Genomic DNA, 12,788 nt, shown 5'->3' on the forward strand with positions numbered 1-12,788 from the left:
TGGGAATCATTGGCTAAAAGATCCATGGAAACAGCAGCTGACAATTTGGATTGCAGAATGACATTTTCCTTGTGCTTTTTGTTTATTTGTCAGAAAGATCCAAGGTGAAATCAAATGATTTCCCCGGACCTCCGTCCACCCATTATCCTGCTATTAACTGCTATCTTTCGGCTGTCATCACAGGGCTCACGTACAGAGACAGATAATCATTCACACCTATGGCAAATTTAGATTTACCACTTATAACCTCTAACCCTAATTAACACCGTATACATTTTTAGGTAGGAAGGAAATGTAGGTCATCCAGCTTTTGCTGGATTGGTGGTTTATTCCTGTCCACTCGTTGAAGGGTTCTTGAGAGAGACCTTGAATTCCACATTGCTCCCAGTGACCAAACTTGTACCTTGCATGGCAGCTCCACTGCCACTGGTGAGTGCGTGTGTTTGTGTGAAGCACTTTGTCCTGTTCTTAGGTTGAGAAGCACATTATAAGTGCAGTCCATTTACCAGAGTACGAAAGCCATTTTGTTGTCACTTCAAAAACACTGTGACTGCATCTCTTTGCACCAAGGAGCATGACCTTTGACCTTTAGAGCTAGATGAGAAGAAAAGAGTGAAATCCAGCCTGTGCTGTCCGCAGTATTGCCTTCATCTGGACAAAGTGCATCTAAATACACCGACCAGCTTCATCACAGTCTACTGTCTTACACGTACGCCATCGCTTTCTGCCATTATAGCCACAGCCTTTAAGTCGTGATGCTATGCCACTCCTTAAATCACAGCTTTTCATTCTTTTTTCTCAGCACACTGGTTTCAGTCAAAGCCTTTAGTTTGCTGTTGCTGTAAGAGTTCAAGGAAAAGTCTCTATTGTCTGTAATGCAGTCATCTAGTCAGTGCGACTGCAGTGTGCACGTGTGCATTTGTGTTTAGGAGTTTGTGCCCTTATATATAAACACTTTTCATGCACTTGTCTTGTTGTGTACTTGCTTGTGTCTAGATGCATGCGTTTGGAAGTTGTCTGGACCAGTCAGCTTATTGTAAATCATTCACTTTTTTATTTATCTTCCCAGGCTAGTGTTTCATTAACCCTGCAGTGACACAGACTCCCTTTCATTCACTTCTTGCATTGTCTGCTGCAGCCGTTCGCACTCACAGCACCAAAGATTACTAATAAATAAGTGACACCAGAAACAGTCTATTTTCCCTCAGCCATAATTAACTGACTTGATGTTTTGAAGGAGTGGAGAAAAATCCAGCTAATTAGGAATGAGTTAAGAGTCGCACAAAGACTACAGATCGTTAATTAATTTTCCACAAAGCCATTGTTGAGGAAGAAAATAGCTTTGTTTACAGTGCAACATTTGCCACAGTGGTTACAGCAGCACACTCGCTGCAGATGCACAGCATGGAAGCAGGTACATGACCCACACATACGCACACACACTGCAGTCCATGTACTGTAGGAAAAAAGATCATGACTGTCTTTGAGTCAGTAAAATGTATGGATGGACTTTTTCTCTCAGTCTTGATAAATGGGAAAAGCTATAGACCAAGATAAAAAAGACTAATCAAAACATTTCTGTTGCATTTGAGTGTTGAAATAAAGCCCCACAAGTCCCAGGACCTGTGTTAGAAAAAAACATTTTATAGGTTTTTAAAATTAGATAAATTCATATGTGTCCTTGGTACAGATTCATCACAATACAATGAATGGGGCAAGTCGCTAAAATCACAAATGTTTTCTTTCTATGCTACTATTGGTGATATGCACTCATATACATGATTTTGTTTGATTGAAATATCTTTTCAGAGTACATAATGGCCATCCAATAAATGTAATATGTGGCGTTCACAACACTCATCTCGTCTTGATAATCTGCAGACCTTGGTTTTCATGGGAACTGCTTTCTACCAAAGAAATACACCTGCCTTCTGGTCTCTACCTGTCTACCTGCCCAGTTATCAGTTCGTTTTTCCAAGCCAGACAGGGATTGATGGGTTGATGGGAGGTGAAACAGACAAGACAGACACACGGGGACGGGGAGAAAGAGTTGCTTGTGTGTGTGTAAATTAACACGCGCGTGTCTACATCCGTGTCACCGCATGTCAGTCCAAGTACAGAGGAGAAGGTGTGTGTGTGTGAGTGTGTTTGGATGAGAGTGGCCCAAACCCCATGTCTGTATTAAGAGGGCCCTGGCAGCAAGAGATAGCGGCTCTATCTTAATGGCTTCTGCTGCCTGCCACTCAGCCTTCAGTTGGGGTCTTCTGCCGGCACGTGTCTCCCTACGATAAAGCCACTTCACAGGGGCTTGCGCCTCTCCTCTGTGGCTTCTTCTCTCGCCTCCTCACCCAGGAAAATAGAGAGATAGACGAAAAGATGGGAGGTATTGATAGACGAGCTCACCCTGAGACTGAGACGAGCTGTGAGAGAGAGACAGAGAGGTAAAGGTGCATTCACACCATGAAGCTCCGAATTGTTGATCATATCTGATATGTTTGAAAAACTGCTCCGCAGTCTAACCTAGAATATGATATCTCATAGAACAATGTCAGAAAACATAAGTTTGCAGAGGGACAGTATCATTGTTTTTGGACCTGTTCTTCTGCAGCATGTTTTGAATGTATTTTGTTGTTGATTAAGGCGTCTTTTCAGACTTCCAGTCAAGTTTTCCATCTGGCTTTTATTCCATTGTTGTGTCTCAGCGTCATAAATGTATTAATTCTGGCTCAGCTAAGCTGCTGTGGGTGCCAAAGTTACAACAGTCAGATGAGTGATGAACGCTTTACTCATTCGACTGTTATTCCACTAGTAGCTGACACCGAGGGAGCAGCACAAGTTGTCAGAACACTTGAAGCAGCAGTGGGACAATCTGAAGTCTATCACAGAGCTGTCCTGATCTCAACAGCTTAGGCAGCTGAGGCTGTCATGTTAAAGTGAAACAAGCCTTCCCTCTCACCACATATGATACCGAACGGTTCCGCAACGCATTATTTATTATTATTTACATTCCCATAAGAAAACCATGGCTGTAGTAATTATGACATGAGCAAAAGATGAATTCAGGTGATGTTATACTTTACTTTTACACAGGAGACTGCTGATGGTTTCCAATTTCCAAGGAAAAGGGGAGTCATTCTGAGGAGTATGAAGCAACATGTATTTTGTTGTTGTTCCATTTAAAGGACCTAGTGGCTGCAACCTTTGAGCCAACAATAACGGACAGTCCTAGAGGTGCTCAGAGTAATAAAAAGGAAATTTTTGTGTCAGCTGAACAAATTACATCTCCTGATGAAGACCATGAGATGTGGCGTGAAAGCCCCCGAACAGTGAGAGAGACGTAAAGTAAGTGAAACTTGAGTTGAGTTGATTATCAATATCAATCACTCATTCATGACTTAGTGGCTGTTTCCTGTTTGGAGATCGAACAAAAAAAAAAAAAAAAAAGTTGCCAAATTTCGAGCTGCCTCATCCTAAAAAGTTTGCTTCACAGCATCACAGCACAGTAATATTCCGCTAACCCTAGCGTGCTCATTTCACTCCAATTTAAATGCAAACTATGTCATTTTCTAGATGTGATCTTGCTCTTCCGAAGAAAACCCTCTTAGGTCCATAACTACTGATTTGTCACATTGTGTCTGGCGTGTGTGTGTCTCATCGTTTGCATAATATGGTGCGTGAATGCATGTGTGTGCGTGTGTGTGTGTGTATGTGTAAATGTGTGTCTCTGGGCTTTTGGGATTATTTACTGCCGGTCTCTCCCTGCCCCTGCTCATGGTCAGGCCCTAATGCAGTACAGCTGTTTGGGTCCCGGCACAGGGGCCTCACATCAACAGTCCATTGTAATGGACTCTGTGAGCGTGTGTGTGTGTGTGTGTGTGTGGTGTGTACTTGCTTGCTTCTCTGTGTTTGTGAATTAGATTTTGAACAGAAATGTGTGTTGGTGTGTGTACTTGCAGCATTGCGAATAGCATTGGGTATTCCTTCTGGGTATTTTTCTCTCTGCGATAGTGTGTTTGGTTCCGTCTCTGTGCGCTCTGCTCTCGTGCAAACAGCTTTGTGATACCTCCTCTCTCTGTGTCTCTCTCATGTTACCTCTGTCCAGTCTTTCCTAAAACGCAGCTCAGATTATGAACCTTTGAATCACTTTTGATTCACCTTTTTTTTGTTTCAGGCCCTTTTCATTTTCTTGTCCCTGTCTCTCACAGGGGACAATACGCTCCAGTGGCCTTGTTCATTCATATTCCTGAGCAACATGTTTCGAACTGTCAAAAGCTTACAACTGAGAAGCTGGTTAGTCCAGGAGATACTCAATTCCAAGCTTCTTTATTTTACCTCCTTTCAATCATGTTGTGTATACCTTTAAATATCTTTCTTTGTGGCATGGCTTTCTGAGAATCCTTGACATCCAGGTGATTGATACAAGCTTAAGAAATATTTCCATGCACGCAAGTACATTCACTGTGATGCATTTGCATTATCTTCTCCATTGAATCTATTTGATATCAAATCCGTTGTCAAATGAATATTAATCATGGTTAAAGTCAAGGCATAGTAAACTCTGAAATCCGCTATTAGTCATACCCATTGTGTGAATGGTACTGACTCAAACAGCAGTTCAAAATATGACAAACACAAACCTCATCCCTGTTTTTAAAGCTGTCTGTAGCAGAGGGTGTGCCCAGGTCAGCGCAGCTCAGTTATGTTGACCGATTGCCACCGACTGAGCTGCATAGTGGAGAAATTAAGTTTCTGTAATGCACAAATTAGGTTATCATTGGTTTTGCAGCTGTTTACGGGGTCAAGGAGAGATGCCGTTTCCAATCGGGGCTCAATTTAGCCAGGGAATGTGATTAGATTTAGCTCTCCCAGTGTATTCTCTCCATTTGACCATGAATTAGATTAGATAAATAGAGAACTAATGCTGCTGATTGTTGTTGACATTGACATGTTCATATTGCAATCTTATAGTAAGAGGGGGTGGGGTCCACAAGAATGTGAGCATTGTCTGTATATATATATATATATATATATATATATATATATATATATGTGTGTGTGTGTGTGTGTGTGTGTGTGGTTTGTCTATATTCCTACAATTAAAACTAGGATGGAGTCACATTAGTGCAAGAGGATTTCCTATGTTACTCTCGGCCTAAGCTCCAATGAACTAGTAGCTAGAATTAGTAGCTTATGCAAACTATGAGCCCAAAGCAGAGACAAGGAGTGGACAACAGAAGTGTAGTAAACTAGTTTTTGTAACTTCAAAGCCCTTAGAGTTTTTCAATTTTCATACCTGACACCAACTCAAGTTATATTATTTGCGGGAACATAAAAAGGCCCAATGCAACTTATTTTCCCACGTATGCTGAAGTACGTACTCCCCAAGACGTAATGCATTCTCACTTCTCACATTTCAGTTTACCATATGGATTTCCCCACTATTTCCCCTTATGTAGTTTTACATCTAGAAAAACTTTTGATGGCAGCTCTGCCCCTATACGCGTTTAAGGGAGCTTGTGAATGGGTGGATAAAAACAAATTGTAAAACATTCTTCCCATTCAGGTAGAAGGGTGCAGTCGCTATGTCAACTTGTTTCAGCTCTTCACTGAGACAGTCAGCCTGACACACTTTGTATGATCAGAACCTTCAGGGTCTCTACTCGACTAGACTAGCCCTTGTATCACGTGTCTTTGCTTCAGACCTTCTACTACGGCAGGGTGGGAAAGAATCTGAGAACTGATAAAACAGTGTGCAGTAATAGATAATTGACTGAAAAGTTGTGATTTCAAGTTTGACCTTGGAAAGAAGGGTTTAGTGGACCTTGTGGTTAGATTGTCAGGAGTGAAACATTCAAAACATCTTGAACTGATCATTGAACAAATCTCCTTCCATGACAAATTGTGACAGTATCTGATTTTGTTAAATGCATGTATGTGTGTCTTCTCGCTGTACAGGCACAGTATGGATGCTGCGTGTGGGGGGTAGGTACAGTGACAAGGCTCATTTTCTCTTCTCCCTATTGTGTGTTTATGTCAGAGTTTGAGTGAGTGTGTGTGTGTGTGTGTGTGTGTGTGTTAAAATACCACAGAAGTGGCAGTCTGTCAGCTCTGCTTTTCTCTGCACTCTCCGGGACAATAGCTGGATTGGCCGTATGTGTGACATGTAGACCACACACCCTTAATAGTGAGTGACAGCACTAAGGGCTGAAAGCAGCATGCACTACTGACACACACAGACATACACACACACACATATATACAGTATACCTGGGGAGACAATGGCTGTGGGTGATTGGTGAAGGTTTCAGTCACTTTGTATATGTGTAATTCGGTGTGTTTTTGTGTTCATGCTTGCGTTCATTCATGCATATGAGCTTCAGCATATGTTCTCTTGAAAGTGTTCAGCTGTCTCCTTGTAACAAAAGTGTTCCCATGTTGGGGAATGTCTGCTTTTAATTGCATCAAAACAAAGGAGGAAAGAAAGGAAATAGTGACTACTGCCATTATTGTCAGATATTAAACTGTTCTGACGAAGTTTTGATGTGTGCACAGTGTTATAGAGCATTCAGTAGCTCCTGAGAGAATTTCACTTCAAGCACAGGATACTAATCGTGTTTCAGGGCTTGTTTTACGTCCACTGTTCTGTTACTTTCTTTCTATTACTGAAGTTAATCTTGTGAAAAGCATGATGTGTGTCAGAGTGGAGCACAAAACAGCTTCACTTTGCTAACACGGTGGAACCAAAGGGACAGTAAAGGCGACTGGCAAAACACAAATTAACCAATTAAGCATGGATGAGTCCAAAGCATTCCAGAAGTGCAGTAAAAATGTGTTACTTTTAGTCTGACTGCATAAGCTAGAAAAATATGTCAGATTCCTTTTTAGGTTGCAGTTAGAGTTACAGTGGCAAACTAAATCAAATTCTGAATCAAAGAGAAAAGTTGGAAAGCTCTGTCACCTAATGTAATGAGGGCGATGCACACATTTTTTGTTTAGGGAAAGCATGTTGAACCTGTTTTACAGTTAACGTCCCACTTCGACAAGACAGTAAAAAGTTTCATATAGTTTACTACCTAATGCCCTGCATAATAAAGTACAGGGCTTGCAGAGTCTTGTGTATGCCTACATGATCTGACACTGTTGTTTGACTGTGGGAAAACCAGCATGTACTGTATGTGTATGGAAGCAGGTTTCCTTGCAAACGTAGCACACCTTTTATTAAGCTTTAGAAAAAAATCAGTTGAAGAAAATGCAAATTAACAGGTGTTTATATCCACTAGTACTTTGAGAATAGTAGGAGTTTGTTCATTGAGATAACAGCTGGTGCCACTAACCTCTCAATTGGATGCCATTAAACTGTTGCAGAAAAACGGCACATTGATATGATTAAAAGAGGACCAGTCTGACCTCAAACTGTGCAGACAGTGTAGAAAACATGATGCAAATATGACTTCATTTATTAGTTTAAGGGATTTGTTTTGCCTCTGTGTTTGAGGACGTTCAAGTTACTCAAGTCAGTGACCTGACTATTAATTTGCTAAAGCAAATGTATTTTCCTTTGCGCCTATTTCCTAATTTGTTTTTATCAATATGCCAACTTCTCCATTCAGAAATTTTTGGTGTTTGCCAAATTTTTTATGCAATAATTAAATTAAAAAAGTGCACAAAAACAGCTGGATGGAAACCCACCTTGAAAGAGAGAGAGAGAAAGAGAGAGATGCACTTGAGGAAGGGGGCAGCACTGCTGTGCATTTACACTGAGGGAGTGATGAGCCCGCTGGTCAATTGGCCCCTCCCCTCTGCTCTCACACACTAACACACACACACACACATACACAGCGTGACACAGATACACACAGTGAGTGAAAGAGAAAGAGGCTCTGCTGCTGGCCCTTTAAGGGCTGAGCCTAGATCTCACAGCTCACAGCGAGGGAGGGAGAAGAGGAGGGACAGAGGCAGTGAGAGAGAGAGAGAGAGGGAGAGGGAGGGCGTGAGGCTGAAAGTGTGTGAGGAGAGAGAGAGAGAGGAACACAGAAAGAGAGAGAGAGAGAGAGAGAACCAGCAGTGTGTGTGAGAGGTTGAAGGATCACTTGTATCCCGTCTTGTTTTGGGGAGACTAACCTTGTTCATCTGAGCATTGTTGGACTGTTTTATGTTGTTGTTGTCGAGGGAGACGGACCCTTACTCCAGCATGCTCACTGAGCCTGAGCTACCTCAGGAGTGTAACAGGTACGTGACGCTTTCTCACACACACACACAGGCACTCAACACACACACACATACACACATCCACGTACAGATGACAGAGACAGAGAGCAAGACAGAGCGGGACTGTGATAGGGAGGGGAAGGTGCAGGTAGAAGTGTAAAGTAGAACGATCTATGTGTGTGACAAGAGAAGACGTGGTCCCTGTTTGTGTGTGAGTGTGTGTGTGTGTGTGTTGAGCATGTGAACTGTCTCAGCAAGTCTGTTGAGTTTAAAGCCGGAGAGTGAGTGTTGTGACAGAGTCAGAGTTGGTAAAGAAGAGTTGATGATTGACTTGTGCTTTTGGATGAGATACCATATGCAAAGCTGGGGCAAAGCAGGCGTTACATGTGTGTCTGTGTGTGTGTGTGTGTGTGTGTTTGTGTACGTTTGTCCCGGCACTGATAGAAATCCCTCTCCTTTTCCACCTCTCTCTCCCTCCTGACTGAAGTTGTGTTCATTCATAGGTAAACTGCTAAAAGCTGTGCTGGTGTGTGTGTGTGTGTATGCGAGAGAGAAATAAGAAGAGGCACTTAGAGAGGTGTGTGTGTGCGTGTGTGAGTCAGAATGTGCGATCCTCTCATCATGTCATCTTCACTGCTCGCCACAACTTAATTTACTTCTGCTTTACCCTATCAGCTATTTTTATCTATTTTTTTTTCTGACAGCCTAACATATTAAAGTGCTGTCAACAAGTCAGAACTATTTCAGAATTCATTTGTTTTTTAAATATTGAAAAGTCACACAAACATTAGCAAGAAAAGATTTTATTTTTCTTCATCTGGGAATTGAAACGTTTCCACTCTGCCCTCCCGCTCTGCTTCTTTCGTTTTAAACTGTCCTCATTTGCAGTTTATTTTTCATTTAATCCAAATTCAAAACATGCAAACACTTAATAATCCTATTGTCAGTCTCCACGGTGGTGGTGTAGTTTTTTTTTTTTCCTGCCTTATGCTAATGTTAATCTCACTGTGCTCCTCTGATGTTTGTGTGGGCCTGCTTCGTTTAGAGGCGTGAACCTTCTAACCTTGCCCCCTTTTCCCCGACACTGTCAACACAAGTGGCTATTTTTTATTTATTTATTTTTGCTTGTGGAATAATGGATGTTTGATGCTAAAGCTGTCAGAGGAAGATTATATTATAATACCCTGCGTTTTAATACTAACTCACACACACATATGCTGACACACACACACGCACGACTCTCTCCCTGCGCCTGCTTGACTTTTATTGCGTTAAAGTAGCTCTCTGTTTTGCCCGATGAAACTAATCTTTTGTTCCAAGATAAACTGGGTGGGTTGGGAGGGGAGGGAGGTGTGTGTGTGTGAGGGGGGGGGATTTCAGTGGCCCCTTGAATTAAGAACACATTTAGATGTGGCAAAAATGTGTTTTTAATAAACCGCTCAATCCGGCAAAGTGGTTGAGGAGAGAGAAAAAAAAAAGATAACAACAGCTAGGAGGAATTAAAAATTTAAAGGATTACACAGAAAAAGCAGAATGTATGGAGATAAATGCAGGGATTACAATGACTTAGAGGAGAGCACTTAAAAGTCTTGCTTTTCAGTAATGCACTCCATCACTGTGGCTCTGGCCATGTGTGCGCGCACGCTCCTGTGTGTGTGTGTGTGTTCATATGTAAGGATGTGAGTGTGTGAATGAGAGAGGGGTATTTTCCATTCTGTGTGTGTGTATCCGCGTGCCCGTGTGTGTGTGTGTGTTTTTCAAGTGTGTGCGTTGAGCGCCAGTCTCTCGGCGGAGCAGAGTGTGTGTGAGTTGCCAGTGTGTGTGCGCTCCAGCCTCGATGGTCGCGATGCTCTCGGTTCCTGCGTCTCTGTAAGTGTCCGCTCGCCTCCTTCACCCATGCTTCTTCATTTTCTCACTCACTTCCTCTTCTTTTTCTTTTCTGCACTTCTTCCTCTTTTTTCTTTCTTCTCTTTCTTCTTCTTCTTCTTGTTCTTCTTGAAATCTTGCAGTTGTTAAATTGAGCTTGGGAGTCACTTTTGATTGAAAAAAACCAGATGAAGAAGAGTTTGGCAGAGTTTTAGAAGGTGGTTTGTCTTTTATTGGTTTAAGCAAAAAATCATTACTGGCAATTTAAAATTGTATTGTTTGTAGAATATATAGAAAGATAGAATTTGAAGAACATTCTTATTTGTCTTAATGCAACAACAGCCTTTTTTCTTTTTTGTCTAATTATGTTAAGCTCGTAAAAACAATTTCTGCTTCCACACTGCCAGTATATTTGTCGATTTTATAATATTCGTATTGTTATTTTGTATTGTAATTATGGTTTTTATTAAATGAACTTTTTTTTTTCTCTCTCTCTGCGCACCCGGCTGTGTATCAAAATTTCCAGCCTAAGCTGAAAATAGTGGAAACAGACTGCCTTCACTAACACTCATCTGTTCACACAAACACAGAAACAGAAATGTAGATGCGGAGAAAAGCGGTCGAAAGCTAAAGCAGCCAAAACACGGAGGGAAAGACGGAGGAAAGAGACATTTGAAAGAGCCGCTGTGGCAGTGGATGGAAAGATGATGTGGTCAAACTGACACATTCCTCGCCCGATGGGCAGAAGAAGGAGTAGGGGAATGGGAGATTGAAGGGAGAGGAGGTGGGGGAGATATTGGGGAGGAGAGAGGAAGAGGTCTCTATCGATGTGGTGTTAAAGCAGTGGTGGATTTTCACACCCCTCCATTTGTCCCCTCTGTTTATTGGGGTGTGTGTCAGTACATTTGAGGAGGGGGAGAGTGGAGGGTGGTCATCAGTGGATGTGTCAACACTTACACTGAACAATTTAAACGGGACACACTCGGTTGCAGTCTGGCATTATTACTTTTTGCGGTCACGATCAGCAACAAGCACTGCATCAGCAAGCAGAAGGATTTTACTGAATTTCACTGAGATCAAACACTTTTTAAAAATGTGTCAATGCATTTACTTTAAGGGTTAGAAGTACATTTAACCATATTCCATACTTGTCATTTGCTTAAGTATTTTTTTCTGCTCTTTATACTTGTAGTGCATCTGAAGTTACTTTCAAATTAAGATTTTACACTTATGGAATATAAATAAATTGATATGGCGTAATCTACCTACCTACTAGAGTGGTTTGAATGAGCTCGACAATGGTCCACTGCAATATTAAAAGGCTGTTGCATTGCTAATACTGTCAGTACTAATAATCCAGTATAAAGATATACACATAAAAAACTTTTGAAATCTTAAGTATGTTGTGTGTACACTTCTAAAACTAAAGAAACATTTTTAACTATTTGCCATTGGGAATTATTTTTATAATATTTCTGCTAAATCTGAGTTCTAAGTTTTCCACCACTGTTTATTTGAACGATTATGGGCTTTTATTTTGTAATTATCCTGGTATAGACAGTTTATGAAGTGAGAAACTCCTGTGGCTGATGATAAAAAAACTTGTTTCCAATTTAAGTGAGCAGTGCTGCTTCCAGTTTAAGTGTCGCTGTACTTCATTTAAAAGGGTTAGATTAAAGTGGTGTGTGCGTGTTTGAGGAAAGAGAGACTATGTGTGTCTAAGGAGAGAGAGAGTAGAGTAATTGAGTAGAGTGTCCGTGCTTTGCAAACTAATGCACCATTCTGCCCTTGTCTTCCCCTGTGGCCCTGTCCCGGCCTCCCTCTCTTTCTCCCTCTCCCTCTCTCTCCCCCCCCCCCCCCCCACCACCACCATCTCGGACTGGAGGCCATTGTCTGGGCCATATTGTCTGTCCCCAGAGAGCCTTGATAACCGTGTCTCCATCCACAGAGCGAGAGGGGGGCAAAAAGAAAGAAAAGGAAAGAAAGAAACGACAGACAGAAAAATACCAGAGGAGAATGCTAAAACCCACCCCACCCCCTCCTCCCCACTTCCTTTCCTTCTCACAGCACACCGCCTCACCCCTCCAACTCTCTCCCACCACGACCTCCCAGCCCGGTGCAACAAGCGCACCCTCTCTGATAGCCTATAGGAGAAAGTAAGGGGCATATTAGTTGTTGTTGTTTTTGAATGGGGGGGAGGCTGTGGTGTGGGGTCATGGGGATGAAAGAAACTAAAGTGATGGAGTGTTTCAAGTGACTGGGCGAGAGAGAAAGTGTGTGTACAACAGAGGGAGACACACAGAGGTGTCCCTCCAGGCTAACGAGAGTCTAGTCATATGACATGAGGTCACAAGGCAGGGGTCAAAGGTCAGGTGGAGGTACTGCGTTATCAACAGGCCAGGAGAACTCCGGCTGCATGCATGTGTGAGCTCATCCAGGATGTCTTCACACTTCACATCGCTCTTTCTCTCTCCTCCTCTTCTTCTCTTTCTTCTTCTGTTTCTTCAGCCATCCATCAGCCTCGCTCTCTCACACACACACACACACACACACACACACACACAGAAACATACACACTCCGTTAACCATCGCTCCAACCTACAATGGGAGACAGTGTTAGAGGCTCGTAGCTCCCTCCCACGGCGCTACAATAAAACCTCTGTCTTTCCAGGTAGTGAGGCAGGGAGGGAGAGGAGAGGGAAGAAAGAGGGGAG

General features: G+C 42.3%; 1 protein-coding gene across 15 annotated transcripts in view; it reads left to right on the forward strand.

Moving 5' to 3' along the window:
- Window positions 1–12,788, forward strand: part of sox5 (SRY-box transcription factor 5) — a 184,448-nt gene that overhangs the window by 94,184 nt on the left and 77,476 nt on the right. For 3 of the 15 annotated variants that reach the window (XM_026363649.1, XM_026363650.1, XM_026363638.1), the window contains exon 1: window positions 8,039–8,229. The exons of 9 other annotated variants lie outside the window; for them this stretch is intronic. In XM_026363649.1, the coding sequence (XP_026219434.1) occupies window positions 8,153–8,229 (77 nt within the window). In that variant the 5' untranslated portion in view covers window positions 8,039–8,152. Of the gene's footprint in view, window positions 1–8,038; window positions 8,230–10,056; window positions 10,078–12,788 lie in introns of those variants that run through there. 3 more of the 15 variants (XM_026363636.1, XM_026363637.1, XM_026363640.1) reach the window with 2 other exon arrangements.

Source organism: Anabas testudineus, chromosome 23, assembly GCF_900324465.2.
Source record: "Anabas testudineus chromosome 23, fAnaTes1.2, whole genome shotgun sequence".
NCBI classification, from domain to species: domain Eukaryota; kingdom Metazoa; phylum Chordata; class Actinopteri; order Anabantiformes; family Anabantidae; genus Anabas; species Anabas testudineus.